The 22,808-nt window shown below is 40.3% G+C and overlaps 1 protein-coding gene across 5 annotated transcripts in view; it reads left to right on the top strand.

Moving 5' to 3' along the window:
- Positions 1-22,808, top strand: part of grin2ba (glutamate receptor, ionotropic, N-methyl D-aspartate 2B, genome duplicate a) — a 178,721-nt gene that overhangs the window by 97,167 nt on the left and 58,746 nt on the right. For all 5 annotated transcript variants that reach the window (XM_008415507.2, XM_017306255.1, XM_017306254.1 and 2 more), the window contains 3 exons: positions 7,521-7,664; positions 10,651-10,921; positions 21,558-21,750. In XM_008415507.2, coding sequence (XP_008413729.1) covers positions 7,521-7,664; positions 10,651-10,921; positions 21,558-21,750 — 608 coding nt within the window. The remainder of the gene's footprint in view (positions 1-7,520; positions 7,665-10,650; positions 10,922-21,557; positions 21,751-22,808) is intronic.

Here is a 22,808-nt window from a genome sequence, read left to right as displayed (position 1 = left end):
GCAGAGTTGTGGATCTCTGCAGCTCCTCCAGAGTCAACAGGGCCTTTTTGGCTGCTTTGCTGGGTAATGGTCGCCCTGCCTGGTCTGTTATGACTGAATATTGGTAGGTTTACTGTTCTGCTGTTATGTTCAGATGATGGATTGAACCGTGCTCATTAGATCTCCAAAGAGCATTTAATGCTTAAAACTTTTCAGCACATTGATTCCTTTCTTAGGGGTATCACAGTATGCTAATGCATGCCACTTTTTAAAGGGGCAGCATTAAGTGTTGTCCAGGCACACGTTTCCATTTTACATCACAATCAAGTAACTGTTACCTTCAGTTATTATAAAAATGTTTTATACAAAGTCATATCAAACATGACTTTGTAACTTAACGCCTTGTAATTGGGCATCTAATTCTTTAAGAAATCGTTGCTCTTCCTGAAACTCCGCTTTCAGGAAGTCATCACAGCATCGATATTCTATTAACCCTTTAACAACGTTTTTATTTAATTGAGAAGCAGCTCCTATAATGAGCTCAGCAGAAACTCAGTTCCACCAGGCGTTTGCTAATAGCTGCTGGCTAGTCTGAAGGAGCTGCTCTGTGAGGCGGAAGCTCAGAAGCTTGGAAACCGCAACTCCGATGGGGAGCGCTATGTCCACTTAGGCGTTTTGTACAGCTGAATGGTTGCCATGGGAGATTAAGGGATTTCTCAAACATGTAAGAATCAAAGCAACATTCCTGGTACGTTTTGATAAAGAGAATGACATTATAACATGATGTAAAGCTAAAAAAAAGAAGTAATTTTTACACAAAACTACTACCCCTTTAAGGTTTTTATTTGTGTGAAAAACTACCTAACCTTTTGTTCTTGTCCTTTTCCATTGATGTCCTGTTTCATTGTATTGTGTGAACTCGAACTGATCGCGGCGCAGATCACACAGACGTTGTTTTTTCATTGATTTTTAACTTGACACAGACTGTTTGCCAGCCAGGGTCAAGTGAAAATGAAGTGCTCACTCTTTATACTTAGCCTAACCTCTCACAGCTTGACCACTATATACTGCAACCATAACGTTGCTGCTCACTTTCTTGTGGCAACCGGCACAAAACCCAAAGCAATAAAACCTTCATCAGCTGAAATGACGTCCCATTCACGGCCCCTCTGATGTGACGTTTAGGCACATCTGCACACAGCGCTGTAGACGGAGGAGTGAATGTTAAACCTCGATCCTTACCGTCCCACCTCCCCTCTCACCTTTGCTATGCGCTCGTTGTACGGCGCACTCTCCCGTTAAGCAGCTCCTCTCACGGCGTTTTACTGCATCGTTACAAGGGCTGAGGCTCATCATGATTCGTCATTCACGGCACGTTTGAGTCGCGCTACACCTTTCGTAGATACGTTTGTGCACGTGCTCGCACTCCGCTGGCAGTGTGCAGATGTCTAAGTTTGAGACCGCTCAAATGTGCGCGCGTGTTTGTGTGGTTTTTTTTTTTTTTTTTTTTGCATATTTCAGAGGAAGAGCGCAGCAGCCAATCTGGTTCTTTCGTAGCCAGTGATGTGCCACTGTGTGTGTAATTGAAATACCTGAGCTATCGACTTTCCCTGGCCTTCAAGTCGAATAAGTGCTCTATGAGTGTGTGAGTGCGCTCATTTGAAGGCTCTGGGGCAGAGACAGCAACTACAGCGCACCATGGCCCATCAACCATGGACTACCCCCCCCCCCACACACGCACACACACACGCGCGCACGCACACAGACAACAACAAACACACAACAAGCACACACACACACACACCAAAGTGCCTGAGTGAAGTCGCCCGGCCCCCTCCGCCACATTCTTCAAATTAAACAAAATTGGTGTCAAACATTCATGCTATGTTTGCACAGCAAGACTTTTTTGTATGTGCGGCTATCATTTTAAGTGTTACCCGGCGTCATCAAACATGCTGCGATCAATTTTATTGATTTTGTTAATGCGGTGAAGGGCGGAAGGCAAGTTGATGTCTGGTGACCTCATAAAACTTTTTTTTTTGTAAATCTTAAAAGTTATAAAAGCAGAAACCAACATTTTTGCTGCACAAACTTAACTCAGTTGGTTGACACCATATTTTGTTTGACTTTGTAAATGTGGACTTTGATGACCTCTGAACACATTTACTAACGTCTTTTAAAATGATAGCGGCACAAATAAAAAACACTAGTGACCTTTGGAAACGTCGTCACAAAAATAATTTTTCTGCTTCACAAATGTAACACCACATTTTGTTTGATTTTGTAAACGTAAACTGGGTGGCTGACCTTTGATTAACCTTTGATTAAACATTGATTGATATCTTTAAAACATTAGCAGCACAACCAAAACCATTTGATGGCAACTTCAGTCATGTTAATAAACTTGGCGTCTTACTTTGACACAAGGTTGTGAATTATATGAATGAAAACACACCTGTGTTCATGATTATTAAGCTCAGTGGAGACACGGAGAGCTTTCTGTCTTGCAGGACACCCAGGTTTTCCCATAGAGGAGGACACCCGCGTCCCGCTTCTGTCCCCCCCTCTGACGGCGGTTCCTCCGCGGTCGGGCGGCTCAGGCTAAGTCGCCTTCCCTCTCTGTGTAAACGCCTGGCCAACTGCCTGACACCCACACACACACGCCGTCACACACACACTTCCTCCAGCGACTCCTGGCTCTCTGCCGCTCACCCCGTTCCATGCAGGACCACAGCCATCTGCCGGCACGGCCCTCTTTCTGTCTCTCCTCCATTCATCCCATTGTCACCACATTGTCCTCTGTTCGTCTCCCTCTGGAGGCTTCACATCTCTGCTGCCCCCCCTTTTTTTGGACATTTCTATCTTTTTATTCTCTCTTTAGTTTATTTCCTTTCTCTCTTTTTATTGCTTCCACCGAGCATCCACTCTGCCGCATCATGTGGCGTAGCAGCGTATTGTTTTCCATGTACAGTAGCCAGCGCTGACGTCAGAAGGCGGCCCGATTAAAACCGTCCTGGCCGGCTTCCTGCGTCTGGCCGGGCGGCTCTCTGGCCTTTCTGCCCCTCTGGGAGTTTTAATACTCGCTAATCGATCACTTTGTGCCAACAGAGGTGATAATGTGGCCAAACCCTAATTGGTGTAGCTGTAAATGAAGAGCAGCGTTGTGCAGGACTTAATTTCAGTCGACTGACTCGCAGCCCCGTCCTCGGGGTTCCTGTGCAGTTTGGAGGAAAGACTGGAATTGGTTTCAGTATTTTCCTGCTCTGGATAAAAAAAATTTTTCATCATAATAAGTATGATTAAAAATTTTTTTTTGGTATTTATTTCCTGTTCCACTGTTTAAGTGTTGTGTCCTTCCTCCCATTCATACTGTCATCCTTTACTAAGCTTTTTTACTCCCTTTTATGCTTCCTTGTTTCCTTCATTCCTCCTTTACAGTGCACACTTCATTTTGTCATTTCTTTCTTTCATGTGTTCTCTCTTCCCTCCTTCTTTCCTCATGTTCCGTCTTCACCTTGTATCCTTCCATCCTTCCTCCGTCTTGTATTTCCTTCTTTTCTTTCTTTCTTTAAAGTCCACCACTTCTTTCCCTGCTTCCTTGCTTGTGCCCAAAATTCCTTCTTCATGTCTTTCTTTGTACGCGTCCTCATGTTTTTGCTTCCTCCTTTCTTCAGTTCTTCATTGATTCCTTTTTCTTCTTTTATTAATTACATCCTTTTTTCATTTATTTATTCCTGTTTACTCCTCCTTTCTTTCAATCCATCCTTCCTCATGCATTTATTTGATCCTTCCTTTCCTTGATTGTGACCTTCCTCACTTGTGAACTACCTCAGTTTCATCTGTCTTACTGTTTTCCCTCCCTCTCTTCCTTCTTCTTTCTTTCCTTCCTTCTCTCCTGTTGCCATCCTTCCTTCAATCCTTACTTCCTTCTTTATTCTCTTCCCTGCTTCCTATCTTATCTATTCTTCCTTCTTTCCTCCTTTCATCCTTTCTTACTATTTGCCTCCTTTCTTTTTTCTTGTTTCCATTTTTCAATCCTCATTCTCTTCCTTACTTCCTATCTTCCTCCATCCTTCCTTTCCTTCCTTTCATCTTTTTCTTCCTTCCTTCTTTCCTTTCTGCCTTCTTTCTGTCCTTCCTTCCTCATATACTTGCTCTTGTCCTTCCCTTCCTGTGTCCTTGTCCTTTCGGTTTCATTTTTATTAAATTGTGTCCGTATTTGTTATTTTCTTTTTCTCTGTATATGTTTTTTCCCTTTTTCTTTCCTTCCTTCTTTGGTCAGCCCTTGTATTCTCCTCTCCTTCCTTCCGGTTTTCTGTTTTTGCGGCTCTTCTCGCTCCTCTCCAGCCTAATAAAAATTCCTCAGACCTCCGGTCTCAGTGTGTTAGGCGGCGCTTTAATACCGCTCTTATGAAGAGAGATAYGGCGAGAGGAACCCAGGGGAATCGGCGAGGCGGGGGTGCGTGGCGACGAGGGCTCTCTGTGGAGGATAACGGGGGGGGAGCGGGCGAGTCTGGAAATTCAATTATAAGTGTGCCCTGGCCGTGATTCCAGTGGTATTAATGGGTACAGCAGAGCGGGAAAAGAGATGGAGATGGATGAAGAATGAGGGGAGGGGGAGAAAAAAATAGGATGAACAGAGAGGAATGCATTGAAGTGAAAATGGGAAGATGATGCAAGGTCAGTGCTTGTGTGTCATTATATCTTCATCTTAAGGAAGCTGCCAGTGAAGCAAGCTGCCAGATAAAACACAATCACCTTATTATGAGGCTGTGTGTTCTTATTTAAACGTTTAAATTACCTGACTTGAACTTAAATTGAATGAAATGTGTCAAATCGTTGCTGAAGCCCCGATGAGAGGGAACCCGAGTCGATGTAAATCTACCTCTGTGATCAGGGAAGTCCAGGTTAGAGAGAGAGATGTCAGAGCTTTTAAAGTGGAAATATGAAATATGTTCTGAAGAAATGACCAGACCTGTTTTAGATAACCCTAGCCATTTCTTCACTGCAATCAAACAGTGATTACTTGCTCAGATAAGGCTTATTCACTGTAGCTTTAAGAGCAAAGCAGGCTAATACCATTTTAGAAACCCTTTAAATCACTATCAGTCTGTAAAAATGAAAAACCTCCATATTTAAAATGGAGAGTGTGAACCATTGGGGGTTGTGCTTCATTTTTCCACATATGTCTTCAGTTTCTGTGGAATTTGCACTTGAGGTCAGATTTAAATCATTTAAAACCCAGATTAGCAGATGGTGTATTTTTAATTTACCATGTTTGTACATAAACCATTAAATGAATAAAAAAGAGAATAGTTCGAAGGGCACACATTGTCATTTTTACAACCTTTTCTTTCCAATTTTATTTGTGCTTGGAGCTCCAGATAGTAATGTTCATTTTCAAGTTGTGATAGAAACGCCTCCAGCTCAAATCAAATGTTATAATAATTCATCCAGAGACGGAAAAAAGTCAGGAGAGTTGGTGCCGGAGACCTAAAATACCGGCACCCTACCTAGACGTTAAAGCACTGTTTGGTAAGTCCGGTCGGATTGTGATTCCACACAGTAAACACACAGCAAACGGGCACATGTAGCAGTTCTCTCTTTTTGTCCAAAGAACCGGAGGCTAGTTTATATTCTTTAAAAGGCACAGTTTTATAAAACATAGTAGTAAATGGAAGCTGCTGAAAGTCTCACCTTTCTCAGTCCTTATTTTACTTGTTGCAGTTTTGTTGTATTTTTTATTAATGTAGCGGTCTGCCATACCATTTAATTCCTGTGTCCATCTATACTTTGTTCTCTTCAATTTCCATATGTGGTGATTGGGAGGAAGGTCATTCATTTGGCTCAGACACTGAGAAAAGTAGAGGAATATTTGGAGAGGACAATAATGTGAGCCACAGAGGTTTGAAAGTAAAAGACTTCAGAAAACAAAGCTTTTTCTTAGCTGGGAAACTTTATGCTCACAAACGACCCATTCTTATCTCAATAGTTTGGCAGCTAACAGTGTTACATGTGGGGCATGAACTGAGTTATGCCATCTTCTCTCAGTACTGGGTTGTTTCTTATCTTTTATTCAAAAATGTAGTTGCTTCATAACTCTGGAGCAAAACTCTGTTTTGGTGGGTGTGGAGAGAAATGCCCCTCTGACCCAGTTACTTTTATAAACCTTACCAGTTTTTCTTGGCTAGAGGATATTTGGGTAAAGTAAAAACGCTCACTCAGTGGTTTTCTGTGTTCTGAGAACACATCCACTGGACATATTCCTGCTAGAAATGTTTTTTTATGTTTTTGTCAAGAAAATAATTTATTTTCTGTTCATACCAATTTGAGTGATAGTGAAGATCCAAAAGATATTTCATCCCAAGTGTTTAAAAATGACTCAGCTGCTTTAAAAATCAGAAGACTTTCCGATTGCAGTTAATGTTTCACACTTTTTTTTTTTTTACTTTTAATGTAAATCTGAAGCATTTGTTCATAAAGATTGCGCTTCATCCTCGACTCTTCTTCATTCAGCCAGTGACACGTTACTCTCCAGTGAAGCCTAGTGTTCAGGAGGGGAACCACAGCGACGGGTGAATCAGTCACTGCAGTTCGTGCTGAGCATTTGATTCTGAAAGAACCTCGAAGGCGGTTCATCGCCTCCTTCGAATGCACAAAACAATGAAAACAATGAATTGGCCCAGTCTGCAGCACGGCTTTCCAGGAAAACCAACATGCTACTGTACATCGAGTACACATGAGTTTGACTCTTAACGCAGTGACTCACATACACAACAGCAACCTGATGATGCAGAGCTGCAGGACCGCGTCTAGACTAGTAGTTCTCACCTCCTCCTCCTCTTCTTCTGTCTGGCTCAGCGATCTGGTGCCAACACCGGTCGCAACACGCAGGCTTGAAGAGAAGTGTTTAAGAAATGTTTGCTCAAGAGTCTGTTAGGTGGCACAGCTTATTTATTTGGCTCATGTTCTCTATCTGTCAAGCTGGGATTTAACACTTCCTGGGCGAGGGGACGCGGCCTGTGAACGTTTTGAATTTCCTTTGCAGTTTCAGCCGTGTTTGCTCGTTCACATCTTTTATTTCCCGGCTAGAGGATATTTGGGTGAGGTAAAATCGCTCACTTCAACCTGTGCGATTTCTAATATATTATCTAATCTAACATTAAACAGACTACACTGAAATCGGTTTGTTGGTTGTGATAAAACAAACCGATGGAAGGGGCTGATGAGATTAAAGACAGCAGCTTTGAGTCCACAGAATTCGTTCCAGCCACAAACTCATTAAGGGGATCATAAAGGGAACTAATGAAAATCATGACTGGTATCATTACAAGTCCACAGGAGTCCTCTTGTTGCTCTCGGTGAGCCAGAGAAGAAAGGCGGCTAAATTAATGTTCGCTCCAATAATGTTATGAAACCCGCCACTGTCCTTTAAGTCGTGGCCATCCTCCTCTGTGTGCAGTGCCAGCTAAATTAAAGTCCAGGCCAGTGCCGTGCAGTGTTGCGCAACCGTTTACACTCTGTTTTCTTGTTATTGCCAGGACGACAACTCCATGTTCTTTCAGTTTGGCCCCTCCATCGAGCAGCAGGCGTCTGTCATCCTCAACATCATGGAGGAGTACGACTGGTACATCTTCTCCATCGTCACAACGTACTACCCCGGTTACCAGGACTTCGTCACCAAGGTAACACCGAGGATCATGTATGTACAGTATTAACACTCCTTTGATCTTTTTATTACTTTGTCTAATACAGGGGTCACCAACCTTTTTGAGCCTGGGAGCTACTTCACAGGTCCAGAGCAACACGAAGGGCTACTTTTCTTGGCTCAGCCTTTATAACAATAATACATATGATTACATGCYGTCTAATAATATTAATGTTAGGGACTATTCACAATAGTTATCAGTAATTATTACCATGGCAGCTATGGTTAATTGCTATTATGTGATCAGAAGCTCTTAGTTTAGTTTTAAGTTTGATTCCCTTTCTTAGCTTTTCTGTGTGATTCTAAATTTCCCACAAGTGACTGACAGTCTGRATTATTGCAGCTGCTGGACGCACTGTGAGATTTTCCTTTAAATAAAAGAAAAGTTATTGTATATTTTTATTATCCCTCTTTATTATTAACAAATTGTGCAGAGAAAAAAATGTCAGACAAATTATAAGGTAGCACAAAACTATCCCTGCACCTGACCTGTAAGTGCGCATCTCTCCAATGCGCATCATGTGCGCGTCGCACAAAACCAGCGCAAACTTAAACCAGTAAAGCAGCGAGCCCTTTTTTTAACACAAACGATGCTAAATACTAATAAATACATGGAAGCGGAGAGGACCTGTGATCCACGGAAAGAGGAGGATGTTGATCCCGGTTCAGGTGTCAGACGTGCAGAGGAGAAGGTGAAGCAACATTGTTTGCTTAGTTTTTACTCTTTTGGAAAACGTTTCAACTAGATTAAATTGTTTAACACACAGTSTTAGVGCGACGCTCAGTABGAGCGGCAGATGTCAGCTAACGGGTGACCTGCTAACTGTCCGGTTCGGGAAACATCAAAAAGCTCATAACCGACGACCCGTCAGAACCGAACACGGTAAAAAGCTCAACCGGAATCCGAACCGCTCCTAGAACTGCGGGAGGTTCAAACCCCGTTCATTCAGTTTTAGCTTACAGAAAAAGCACCGAGCCGCTAAATAAACAAAAGCAAACCAATAAGATTTAAGCTTTGGGTGCCCTTTGACCCCCACAGACTCAGATGTGCGCTACGTACAAGATGTTTTGACGCATAATATATTCTTTTTTCTCCAAATTTTTAATTGTAAAGAGGGTTCGATAATTAAAATTTCGGAAATTTTATTTTATTTTTTTTACTTCAAGTTTAAAAAAAAAAGACCTAAGAGCTCCTCCCACTCTAAGCTAGGCAGGGAGGGAGCAGCAGGCGCTGCTGCCCTCCGATAACAACCTGCAGGCGCATATTCTGAACTTTAACCATAGAAGAGTTTTATGCATAAAAATTTACATTTTAAATTTTTTTTATAATTAGCTTTTTTTAAAATTCTGAATATAAACAAATTTTACTACTTCAATGTAAAAATAWTAAATAATTTATTTGGCAATGCTCCCTAATGAGAATGGCTATTTTTAGAACTTGCCCCGCGGGCGACTGACAAGGGGCCCGCGGGCGACATGGGGCCCGCGGGCACCACGTCGTCCGTCATCGCTTTTTCTGTGGCCTTATATATTCCAGATGCTAAATTACTCCGTTTTTTCGCGAATCCCTGGAAATTTACACAAAATCAACAGATGAGGTGAGTGACTCCCACCTGCAGGTGGCAGTATTTCTTACTTTTACGACACATTTTCCTCCTCCTTGCTTGAGGTCCAGCTATAGTTTGTGATCAATATGGTGAGTAACAAAAAAATCAAATTTTATACATCTATAAGTGCAAATGTTGCAAAATTCCTTACAAATATTTCTAAAATTAGCACCACGAAATTTGCGATTTTGATTGCAAAAAAGAATCACCAAAAAATTACAACATTCTGGAGGGACTGTAAAATATTATTTAATTAATAAAACAAAATAAACATCATTGTCATTTTGGTTTGGGGTACGTTTGCCCCTTTTCAGGTCTCATTTTGCAATTAAATATGGATCATTATAAAAGTCCTAAAATTTCATGTGGATTCTAATATAATCTAATGTAATTATATTAAATGCTGTTTATTTCGGCTCTGATCCGGTCCAGCTCACTCCTATGAAATATGGTGAATTAAAACACCTAATCAAACTGAAGGAACGCCTCAGGGAGATTCTGCTGGCAGATATTATTTCTTGGAGTTTATTATAACCATATTTCCTTACAGCAGACTCAGTAGATTATAGAAAATGAAAGGAAAATGTTGGTCCACTTGTAAAGTGGAAGGATTTTCTACCTTCCACTTTACATTTATGCACTACTTTGTTTTGATAATTCACATAAAATACAAAATGTTTGTTGTTTGTACTGTGACAAGATGTGAAAAAGGTTGAGCTTTTGCGACGTAATCCCGGATTTTCTTTAAAAATGAGAAATCTTCAAAGCAGCCAGATGTTTGTTTGGCGCCTGTCAGCTAGTCTCATTTGATCGTCACCTGGAAGACTTTTCAACCCTCATGTTTGCCATATAGAAATATAATTAGCATAATTTCTCACTTTCTTAATGCATCTAACACATTTCTTAATGTGGCTTCAAAGTGTTGACATGCAATAAATTCACCTGCTTAAAACTGAGGCATTACCAAATGATGTCTCAAAGTGACAACAAGTTTACACACATGAAATAAAAAAAATATCTACATTTTTTGTCCCCACACAGTCAGAAGTTCAATTAGATGAAACTTTTCTTTTGGGCTTTCCCTCATTTCTTAGAGATAGTAATCATTATGTATGTAAACTTCTCATTTTGATGGCTTTGATAATGAAATCTTATTATTGTCGCATTCAGAAAATAGAAATAATTTTGGTAATCCTAACTAACCTGAAACAAGATACGTTTGGACTGATTTAACTTCAGACAGTTGGGAGAAAAAGGTGTGGGTGTTTTTTTTATTTGACGTATATAAGCTTTTATATCTTCAACTGTAAGACATAAAACCTCATGACCCATCTTTGTTCTCCACGTCCGTCTCAGATCCGAAACACCATCGAGAACAGCTTTGTCGGCTGGGAGTTGGAGGAAGTTCTTCTGCTCGACATGTCCGTGGACGACGGCGATTCAAAGATCCAGAACCAGCTGAAGAAGCTGCAGAGYCCCGTGATTCTTCTCTACTGCACAAAAGAAGAGGCCAACACCATCTTCGAGGTGGCCCACTCCGTAGGGATCACCGGCTATGGTTACACGTGGATCGTCCCTTCGCTGGTCGCTGGAGACACTGATGTAGTGCCTGCTGAGTTTCCCACAGGTAGGCAGAAATGAAATGGCTCCTTTTCTGTGAATTTAACACAATTTTATCCTTTTTAGGGATGCAATCAATGAATCCACTTACTACCAATTAATGGTTATTAGATTAAAATTTGTTCCAATTGACTAACTGAGGATGCTCGCTTAGACCTTTTTTCATTGTTGTAGTTTAGCTGCCATCGAGTAGAGGACACCACTGGTCATTCTGAAACTGAGCAGGTTGATGCTAAAATAAAGATGGCGGGACCTTACCAGAACAGAAAAGAGAAACCGTCCAAACAGAGTTCGGTCTGGGATGGTAAATGCACTTTATGCGTAGGCCTGTCACGATAACAAATTTTGCTGAGCGATTAATTGTCCAAAAAATTATTGCGATAAACGATAATATTGTTTCAAGACCTTTTGACACTGATTTAATGGAAATGACTAATAATGCATGCAATTTCCTGCCATAGATAGATACACTTTATTTTCAAAAGAACACATAACACTGGAACTGACAAACAACCAAAAACAAAAATAAAATGGATTCTCAGTCTCCATTAACAAAAAACGTACTTGAAAAAAAACTAAACAACATAAAGCCAAAGTGGAAATAAATACTGCATTCAACCAAAAGAGTGCAGATTATGAAGTCTGTATACTATATTGCCCTTCAGTAATCACTAGATTTAAATAGAGAAGATGGGCACATCCGACTACCTAATGCAGTAGTTCACACTACACAATTTTTTGCCCCTATTTTCTCCTTATGACAATCTAAGAACGTTGCGTTCCAAGATTGTCGCTGGTGATTTTGTAACCGATCATCCTGTAACGTGAATTAGATTGTCGTGGCCCCTCCGATCTAAATCAGGGGGTTTCCCCGACTGGGAGCTTAACGCAGCCTGTTGAATGCGACAGGTAGCCAATCAGAAAGCACGAATTCTCCTCTGTGCTTTCTGAGGGGAAATTACGGAGGGGAATCTCAAACAGCTGACACAGCGCAACCCAAAGTCCAGCAGACATTGGAGATGATATGTGGAAACAACATTAATGTTTATTCAACATTTTGTGCAAAAATATAGAAATGACAAGGGGAGGAGTTGGAGCCAAATTGTTACCGCAGTTGATAAACCCGGCAAGTTTTCAGCTGTTCTTCATTAACGTGACATAAATAGGTTATAATGATTTTCATTCAGTCAGGACTTTAGCTGACTCTAGCCACATGCATCGCAGGTAGATTCTAGTAAAGCATTGATTAATGCCTGGTTTTAAAATTAGTTAACTGGACTTGTAGCCATTATATTGTGCCCATGTGGCTATACACCACACGGCACGACAAACCCGATCGAACCGTTTTACCTGGGATTTCTGTTGGCTAATGTGTCTCTCAGGGTCTGAAAATGGGCCGACAATCGGCCGACAACTCGTGTAGTGTGCGCTGGACATTAGACTAAGGAAAAGGGAGGGTCAGTGGAGAATTTTTTTGAGCCTTTTTTCATTCAGTGTCATCAATAGAAAGAAAAAAAGGCAGGAAGAGACGATAAAGCCGATAATTAAAATGAGGTTGATAGGTTTAATTTATCGTGCTCTTAATTGATTTATCGTTTATCGCGACAGATCTATTTATGCGGTTCTGTTTTGAATTATAAATACTTGACAAGCTGCCTGAGTTTAAACCTAATAGCGCTCATTCAGCCGAGTTGTGTGGCGGAGCAGGATCAACTTCTCAACCAAAAATTAGAGATGTGCTATGAAGGCTAGGATGTGATGACAGAAGAGCGGAGGGCATTACACAGAAAATTTGTAACATGATGGAAAGAAATTATGACAGCAATAAGTGCAGTTGATTTTTGAGAGCTGTCGCATTTCATGAAGCAAAGTTTTAACTTTCCTTCAAGCACAGCCACGGATGATACTCGACATTTCTCTGTTCGTGGGGAATTAAGTGTTCACATATTTTATTCTTTTAATCTTTTTATTTCCTACTTTTTCTTGTTTATTCAGTCAGTGTTTAATACAGCTGACCCAAAATAATGTTCAAACGTATGAAAAATGTATCCCTTTATGTCATGGTAAGATGGTTAGCCCTCTTACTACAAGAGAAAGCTCAGTTTTTTTTAGAAAATGTCCACATCAATTAATCATTAGTTGATAAGAGCAATCATCTTTAGATGGTCAATAACTTGAAAAGAGTTACGAAGCATTCCCTCCTCTTGTTCTACGAAGCCTACATCTGCTCTGCAGCCATAATCTAAATAAATCAAGCTGAGTGAACCACGACCCACTTTTTAGTTGGGGCCCATTAGTTAAGAAAGAGTGGTCTGTTCTATTTTATGACATGATGAAATAAAAAGAAACCAGCTTTCACCATCAATTGTAAAGCGAACTGCACATGCTTCTATGTCCAGTGAAAAGGAGCTGATTTCATCTACTTGAAGTCGTCATTCTCTCCCTTCCGGTCTGCTGAGAACTGATTTCTTCACTGCAGATTTTAAGTCTGGATGTTGGGAACTTTTCCTGAGATAAAAAAAGAAAAGAACAAAGCGACCTTTTGTAATGATAAGTTAGGAGCCTCTTCGTCTTTGTCTCCGCCCACATTGCCGCCGGAGTCGCTCTAACCTTTGAAGGTCAACCCAAGTGACTTCTGAGTTGGGGCGCATTAAGCACTCAACCCGCACACGCGGTCTGTCAGGCACACCTGTCGGGCTGCCAAATGTAACACAAGCTGCAGCACTCTGAGGTGGACAGGCTGTTTGAGGAAGGCCAGCTCCCAGCGGGAAGCCGAACCTTTCAGTGTCGGGCCTGGAGCTGCCGTTCTGACCATCAGAACGTCGCTTTATTTCTGTCTGCTCCCCTCGCCGTGACGCAGTCGGGGTGGATGTGCGCACTTGAAGAGCTTGTTGGTGTTTGACTTACAGTGATGATTAAACCACTGCCTGTCCTCAGCAGTTTCAGGGGGAAACTTCTCACCTCTACTCCCCTTTTGGACATGTTTGTCAAAAAGGGAGGAAAAATAACACAGCCCAGTGTGTTGCATGGTGTCGGTGAGTGTGTTCAGTAGCGAAGTGGGCAGACGCCCAGGACAACTCCACATCTAGGGCGACATCAGCCACACTAGTAAACATTTTTTGCAGTGAAATCTTTTGCCTATTTCTTGCTTGAAAAGTAATTATTTCACAAATAGTAGAACTTTTTTACAATAGTTGTCAAAATGATCTCGTTTCTTGAAGAATAATAGTGTAATCTGTCTTTAAAAAAAACAACTTTAGATGTTAATTGACAGTTGTGCAATGAAATTTGTGTCTTGATCAAAATGCAGCTGTCGTACACATATTTATATAAATGTTTGACTGTTAGTCAGCTTCACTTAATTTACTTTTCATTGCATGGTCTGTATTTGTGCCTTGCTATGTGCTTATAGTTTTACTCTTTCTCCCACATTTCTTCAAATTAAATATTAGAAAGAGATGTTGAGTGTGTCGGTGACAGTCCATTGTAATGTAAATGATGTATGTTGGCCCGAACAGGCTCGGACCGGCCCAGAGTGTGTCTTCATGTCGGCCTAGGGAGCCAAAACGGTGGGCTCACGCTCCGAAAGAGAGTTTGAAGTTTGATCCATCACCGTATTGGTTATTTAAATCACATAATGACTTTCCGCTTGATTTATGCAGCCAAAGAGATAATCGTGTTGTTTGTGTACTGCCTGACTGATTGCTAAGTGGAACTGTGGAGTGGCTGCATACACAAACCTTGTTTTATTTATTTATTTATTTTTTTCAACGTTGTTGAAGCTGAATTATCATGGCATAAATCAAATGGGACGTAATGACAAATAGTAGGCAAAATGTCAACCTCTCGTTTTATGCGTGATGAATAAGGTACAGAATGTGCCATAACACGTTAGCCGAAGCAGGTCTGGATTCTGAGCAGCATCAAATGGAGAGGAAAGCGTATAATTCACGGCGAATGAAATATGCTGAAACATAAGTCAGATTGTAGATGGGCCTGCTGCTGCGGGTGCCAGGCAACTGTGTTGATGTTGCTTAAAGTTTACCACATTTTGTCACAGCCACACATATAAATATCTTTCAATGGGGCTTTTAGGCGATAGAAGCAGTGCTTAATAGTGACGTGGGAGAGAAATGATAAATGGTTTTCAATTGCATTTGTATTCACTCCCCAATAGTCGATACTGCAAGTCTTTTTGAGTGATGCTTCTCAAAGTGGCGGGACCTCAGAACAATAAAAAGAAAGTGAAGATTTAATCAGATAAATGTATAAAATCTAATCTTTTAAAGGTAAAATAACTTATTGAGATATAATTTGCCATGCTCCCCCTTCTGACCAAAGGAACCGTCCGTGCTGTGGAAGAGTCTGCTGCAAGAAACACTAAGACCTGTACAGGAACTGTGTAGATACTATAAAATTAGATGTATGGTTTGCATTACAGCAGAAGCAATGTGTGTATTAATTGTTTGGATGATAGATCCAAAAAAATCAACAACGACGGAAACGACGACAATGGCCCAAGAACAATGGCCGTTGGTTTTCAGTATCAGGCTAGCTACTGTTAGCAATACAAACTACTGCCTTCCTTTTCTACTCTTAAACTCTCTGGGAGCATAGTCACTGAACATGAGAGACTGAGCCAGAAACTAGTGTGTAATAAAACCTTTTTAGTTTTTTCACTTAGATTACATGTAAGGCAGCCATATTGGATTTTGAGTTTTGGTTTGGTGGAATCCTTTGATTTTTCTTTTAGCTTTCCCAATTTCCAACCTGAAAATTTGAACTTGTGGGTAAAGCTGGAAACACATACAGCAAATAAACTACATCATTCAACAAAACATGCCCTGCCAATGTATAAAATATCTTTTATTTTTCTCATCTTGTACAACTGCTTCAAAAAGTCTGTAAAGACTGTCGAAACTTTGTATTTACTTTGGTATAGTAGGTGTGATAACAGGTTTGAGACCCATTATGGCGAAGACGCTGAAAAACCTGCTGAAGTGGAGAAATGCTCATATCCACACAAAAACCAATTCTCTTTCAAAAACATTGTCATGAAAAAGATAATAGTCCTCTTCGCCCAGCATACAAATTCTTCTGTAATAAAAGAGGACACATAATATTTGCCCTGTAAATTCATCCAGCAAGCTTTTATCTCTCCTCTCAACTTGAACATTAAAGGAGCCACATGATGCCTTAAGGGGCAGTCAAGCGCACCAACTTCTAAACAAACAGAGTGAGACGACACTGTGGCGTAGCATGCGACTGATGATTTGTGGTTCAGAGTTCAGCAGAAGGTGCGTGCTGGCTGTGGGGATAATTTGCTTGGTTGGTGCACTTAATAATTTGCACGGTGTGTGATGAAGTGCTTCCTAACATCAGGGGTAATTCCAGTGATGCCTTCGCTAAGTCGTGCTCTGGGGAACCAGCTCGCTGCTCTCTTAAAATTTGCATTTCCATTTTCTTCATTTTACTGTATTTTTGTCATTTCTGTAAGGTTTCTGTCTTACTCCAGCCAGCTCCTTGTTCATTCTGTTCACATTTCTCTTTTTGCTTGCACTCCTATGTGCTAACATCATCACTCAAATTGTCTTCATTATTGACGTAAATAAGCTATCAAGCTAAGAATTCGAGATTTAAAATTTAAACCAATAAAATGCAAACCAGACTTTGTCATAAAGTAAAAATAATAATAAAAAAAACATTGACAAAGTTTTAGTTTAATCCAGAGACTAGGCCTTGTAGCAGTAGCTAGTTTAACCATTGTTATTGCTAATGGATAGAGAGTTGTCAAATCATTTATATCTTCACTGTAAACATGTTATTTGTCCATAAAGTGCCAAAAACGTCACCACAAGTGTTACATGATTGTATATTTAGCTTTAGTTTCAGACTGGACAGGTCAGGGAGAAATCTGTGGAGACAGAGCACGCTCGGGCTATGAAGACCTGGTGTTGGTCTTTCACATAAAATTCAAATGTAATATATTCACGTTTGTGGTTGTAATGTGACAAAATATGAAAAGTTCTAAGGGTATGAATTGTTTTGCAAGCCACTGCACATGCAGGACTCATAGCAATGAACTTATATAATAAATATAACTTTAATTCTACCCTTGGTACATCACTTAACACCAAGTAATCTGTTATGAAACTAGCATCCTCAAAAAAATCTGGACAATTTAATTCTTCTTACTGTAGATATGAGAAAACATAGGCTGTGTTTTTGAAGTCACTTTCTGTTTTATGAAGTGCAAAACACACTTCTGCCATGCTTACATGGCATGTTCTCTTACCTTTCCCATTTTGAGGAGTTGCTAAATGATATAGCCTACCCTATTAGGAAACAACAACAAAAAAATCCATGACTTGCTAAAGTTAGGCGACGTTTGAATTACTATAATTATACATCTAAATTTTTTATAGGAATTGTTATGAATTGTTATTAATGCTGCTAGTTGTAGGAGTTTTGTAACAACAAATATTTTCTTGTTTCTTCTTCTTGGAGGGGATTTCTTTTCCCCTCACAAGAACATAAATGCATGCAAACTAAAGATTGCATTTTTTGAAAATCTGCAATAAAAGATGAATGTTTTTTTTTTTTTAAGAGTTTGCCAGTGAGCATATTGCAGGTAGATCCAGATTTTAATCAGCAATCGTGTTTTCTAGCTGGTGAAACATCTCACAGATGGGGTGGTGTTGAGTTTATACGTTGCCCGTTTACGTGGCCGAGTTATGACATTTCAACAAGCCGGGAGAGAGAAATGAATCCATATGCATCAGGCAGCGTGTTCCCAAGGTGCAGAGGAACCCACCTCAGAGCACACGTCACTTACACGCAACACACACATTCCCACCGCTTCCTTCCCTTAACACAGCAGCAGTGACTTTGTGTTTAAAAAAAAAAAGGAACAAGCGATGGGAGCGAGTGTGAAGAAAGTGTCAAGACTGTGAGATTTTTAGATGTGGTCCTGAAGGGCCGGAGCTGTCAGCTCTAAGGCCCCGTGAGGAGGGCAGGTTGCCAGGCCGCCTGTCTATTTATGCCTGCTGACATGGTAGTGGACTGGCTGACATGTGGTCATACACTGTCAGATCGACGCAGATCAACTGAAAGACACGGGGAAAGGACGGGGCTAAATGGGAGACGGAGCGATGGATGGCGAGATGAACTGGGGCGACGACCGAAACGGCGACAGAAATCCAGATGATTTCTAATGTACCGAAATGGATGTCTGGCAGAAATGTGCATTTTTAATTCAAATGAATTTGAGGTAAACAATTCGCTCTGTAGTCGCTGGCTTTCTTAAATGGCACCCCACTTTGAGGCAAAATGTTATGAATAGTTGCTAGGAAACTAGAGTAATTCATTGCACATTAAAACAGCTTTGTGTTGTGTAAAGTCTCCTGGTTGCTGAATTTTGAAATTCTAGATGCACACCAATTAAAAGAACTAATGATTTGGCTGATAAATTTGCACAGTATATATATTTTTTCATGTTTTTATCATATAAAGCACTTTGAACTGCCTTGTTCAAACCTGCTATACAAACAAACTTGAACTGATTTTTTCTTTGTTTGCTTGTGTGAATAATTTCATGTCCTAAATGACAAGCAAAGATTTAAAGGGTTGTAGCTCTATCCCAGTAACATGTTGAGATTAGCTGTGCACCTTTCACTCAACACCAAAGTGGCGCTCAGCAGGGAATAGTTGGAATTATATGTATAAGAAGAACCCTGGGTTGGGTTCACAGCTACGTACTTTGGGCAGTGTATTCTGACACATTATAATATCACCCATCTACACCTGTAAGCTACAGCACACAGCTGCAAAACAACAGTGACCTGCCATTTTGCTAGTAGCACCACTTTTGCTAGTTGTGACCTGCCATTTTGCTAGTTTAAGCTAGCTCTTAAATTCTCTAAAATTTAAGAGAAGCCACCATTGCTTTGGTGGCTTCTCTAGAATATTGCGCTTTGGGCTAGCGTTACCTTTGGTTGACTTAAAGCACCTTCCACCTTCTGTGTATATGTCTTCATTACATTTGAAATAAACCCAAAGAAATGTCAAATAAAGTTTTAGTCGTTATCTGATTATCTGTTAACAATCAGATAACAAACATTTTCTGAAATTTTCAGTGTAAGATTGTTAAAATAAAAAATGCCACATTTATTCTGAGCCTTTTTCCACATTGCCAAAGGGGGCCAATAAATAGCCTTGTACTTTAAGTAGAGAATAACAATAGACTGAAGTATTTTGACAACGAGGGGTAAAAATTCAATGAGGTCACAGATTTTCCTGCCGGGGGAGAGATTACCACAGATTTGACACTTCTGCTATGGGAAGGAAAACATGTAAACGGAGTGAAGGAGACGTGTGTGCACATAAATTGTTATGGCCAACAATTCTGAGGACACATTAAGACAAAATTTTCTGACAAAAGTTTCTGTTTTCAGACTTGAAACTGATTTCAATGTACAAATACACAAACCTGCTTCCCAAAGAGGAATGAATGAGCTCCTACATGATGCTCCAAACTGGAGTCGGACTTGTTGTAAGTCCGGTCTGAGGAGAGTGATTAGGTCCAAACGAGATGAAATCATGACACCAGTTTGTCATTAAAAGAGATAAACAGTTTTGCATGAGGCAACACACACTGCGTCTCATCACTTAATGCTGATGCTTTGTCATTAGTTAATTACATTATGAATGATAAATATAGATTTGAATCTGAAATGACAGCTGTTTATTAGATTCACGATTGGATGATTTTCAAAATAAATCAACACTCATCACACTTTAGTCTGTTCTCTTTTTCTTAATTCGTCTCAGATTAATATTGTTCCGAAATAGGATAACGAGCAAAACCGAAGTGCCTTCTGTGACCCCGACTTTACAGAAAAACACAAAACAACTCCCAGAACTTCAGACAATTATGTTGACTGGTTTAAACACTTGGTTACAAGACAATGTAATGAAGAATGAGTTTTCTCAAGGTCACCCTCAGAGATGGGCTTTGAGAAAAATAAACACACCGAAACACATAAATGAAAATACATGTTTGTAAAGATTTAAAAAAGATTAAAAAAAAAAAAAAAAAAGACAAGAGGAAAGGCTACAGGCGGTGCAAAGTCCAGCAGACACAGACGAAGTTTTGGACAGAAGGACGAACTCTTTAAGGTGATGTGATGCACTCAGTCTGAGGCATCCCTGAATCATCACACTCTGTACCCATTGTCTTGAATCATATGAACTCTAACAGAACAGCGTCTCCCTTCCTGCCTCTCTTCTCTATAAGACCGTTGTTGTTGTTTTTTTTGGCAGCCATCACAGGTTTCTTCTGTCTGTGTTTTGTCTCAGTTTAATGTTTCAGATAACCAGACAAACAGCTCATTCTCCACTAAATCTAATAACTGGGTGCAACACCGTTGGCAGCAACAGCTGCTGTCAAGCGTTTGTGATAACGATCAATAAGTCTTTTATGTTGGTGTTGAGGATTGTTGGCTCACTCGTGTCTGCAGGTCATGTCGCAGGATTCCAATCCAATTTAGGTCCAGACTTTGGCTTGGTCACACTAAAGTCTTATTTTAGTGCTATTTTTTTGGAGTACTTTCCCAAATATATTGGTATATTTGGCTATTTTTTTCCCGACAATCTCTTATTGTTGAATAATAACCACTGACCTTAATTATGGAAAGTGAAACCTGCAGTGTTTTAGATGTACTGTATTTTTTTTAACTTCCTGGATGAGTCCTGGAAGCTCTCTTGAAGTCGGTCAGTAAGCCAGCTTTCCTTGGAGGGTTCACCACTGTTCTCACGTTTTCTCCATTTGTGGATAATGGCACTCATTTACTTTGCAAATCCCAAAGAATATCAAGACTGACAGATGTCTAAGACTTTGTGTCTTGCCTTTTATAGCCACATAGCATCATTTTATAGCCCAATCAAGTAACTGTCATTTGGTACAAAAATGCTAACAATATCAAATATGACTCAAAAGAAATTTGACGTTGCAATTTGATGCCTTAAAATTGGGCACTTGTCCCTTTAAGAAGCTCCTGCTCTTTCAGCCACTCCGCCTTCAGGAAGTATCACAACATTCCTCAATTATTCCTTTTTACAACCATTTTTAGGAGCGTTAAACTAAGAAGCACAACACAGAATGAGAAACACATCGTCTCTATTTAGGATAGGAAAACTAGTTATGTTATGGACTAACCCACTGTTGTAATCTTGTCGTCAATCGTATTTGGTAAAACTGAGCTGTACTTTCAATTCTCTGTGTTCAGCAAGGTTGACCTCATTCTTCTTATTCTTTTTCTAAATTGCCTGGGGAAGAATCAGCTGACTCATATCTTCCTTAATTAAATGAAAGTGCAGCATTTTATTGCCTGTTGTCAAATTGTTTTTTTTTATGATTTATTTGTTCTGATGGTCTGACAGTAATCACCTCTAGTGATGTCACCCAGGTTAATTTGTGATTTAATAAGAGGGGGAAGAAGGCAGGTTTATTAGGTTATCTTTGAATTTTGACAATATTTGACAAACTTAACATATAAATCTGACAAAAGAGAAAAAAGCAAAAGGGAAAATACTTATTCACAGCATATACTATCAGTACTCTGAATCTCACCTCGTCGTCGCAGGTCTGCTCTCTGTGTCCTACGACGAGTGGGACTATGGTCTGGAAGCTCGTGTTCGGGACGGTGTGGCGATCATCACCATGGCGACGTCCACCATGATGATGGACCGCGGGCCTCACACCTTGCTGAAATCTGAATGCCATGGAGCGCCGGAAAAGAAGACCCCAATCTCAGGCAACCCCAATGAAGTTCTCAGGTAAGACGGAGGACGCAGCAAACCGTATTTAGACTTTCTAATGGGACACCTGCACTGATGCAACGTTTGGATTGGTTAGGGAACAATGTTCCTCACACCAGGGTAAAGTTTAATTTGGGGATCACCAGATCAAGAATCTTTGTACCTAATGCAGAGACATTTAGCAACAGAAATTCACAGAAACCAAGTCCAAGTCAGATGCGTTTACATACATTCATCATGGTCTTTAATCTAACGAATGTATCTAGTCAAAGCATTTTTATTGCTCCTTTTTTGTTGGGATGTCATCAGACAGCAAACAACTTTAATTTTGAACTTAAAAAATAAAAAAAAATAGGATTTTAATACCAATTTTTGTACATATTTCCTATGGGCTCAATAGTAAAAGGTGTATATTTTCATACACCTTTACTAACACTAGGATAAGTGTCAAAGTCGTAACTTACCCCTCAGCCACACACTTTATGTAGCTATTAAAAAACTTCTGGCGTTCCACTCCATCACTTTAAAATCAGCCTGATTTATACTTTACAAAACCAGTTTTGTTGTGTGTTTGCCATCCTTGACATGTGGGGAAAACACAGTTTTATGTACGTTTCAAACTTCCAGCAGATGATTTGAAGGGAAGTTGAATAATTCAGCAGTCATTATTCAAGTCACTTTGTGCAATACCCCCCCCCCTCTGGAAGCTAAGCATGATACTACCACCGCCATAAAACCTTTCTTCACAATTTGGCCTTTTCATGTGGGTAGCTGCAATTTTTCTGTTGGTCCTTTCAGTGTTTTGGACCAACCAGATTTTTGCTCAACAACTTATCTTTGCAGGAAAACTGTTAATCTGCCATCATTGGCTATGCTAACTAGCCTTAGCATTCAGACAGACGGGCTCTGCTATCAGGAAGCGCAACGCAGCAGAGAGAAAAGTGGGGGGTAGAAATCAGGAGGTAGTGAGTACACACGCATGATTGGCAGCTCTAAGACCCTCCTACTGGCTTTATTGGTTGTTTCTAGTTGGTACTGGGAGAAGACAGAGGAGCTCATATTATTTTTGTTTTGTT

The sequence above is a fragment of the Poecilia reticulata genome, linkage group LG8 (assembly GCF_000633615.1).
Source record: "Poecilia reticulata strain Guanapo linkage group LG8, Guppy_female_1.0+MT, whole genome shotgun sequence".
Classification (NCBI taxonomy): domain Eukaryota; kingdom Metazoa; phylum Chordata; class Actinopteri; order Cyprinodontiformes; family Poeciliidae; genus Poecilia; species Poecilia reticulata.
Note: the sequence above shows the minus strand (reverse complement) of the source record. Positions and strands in the feature narration are given on the sequence as shown.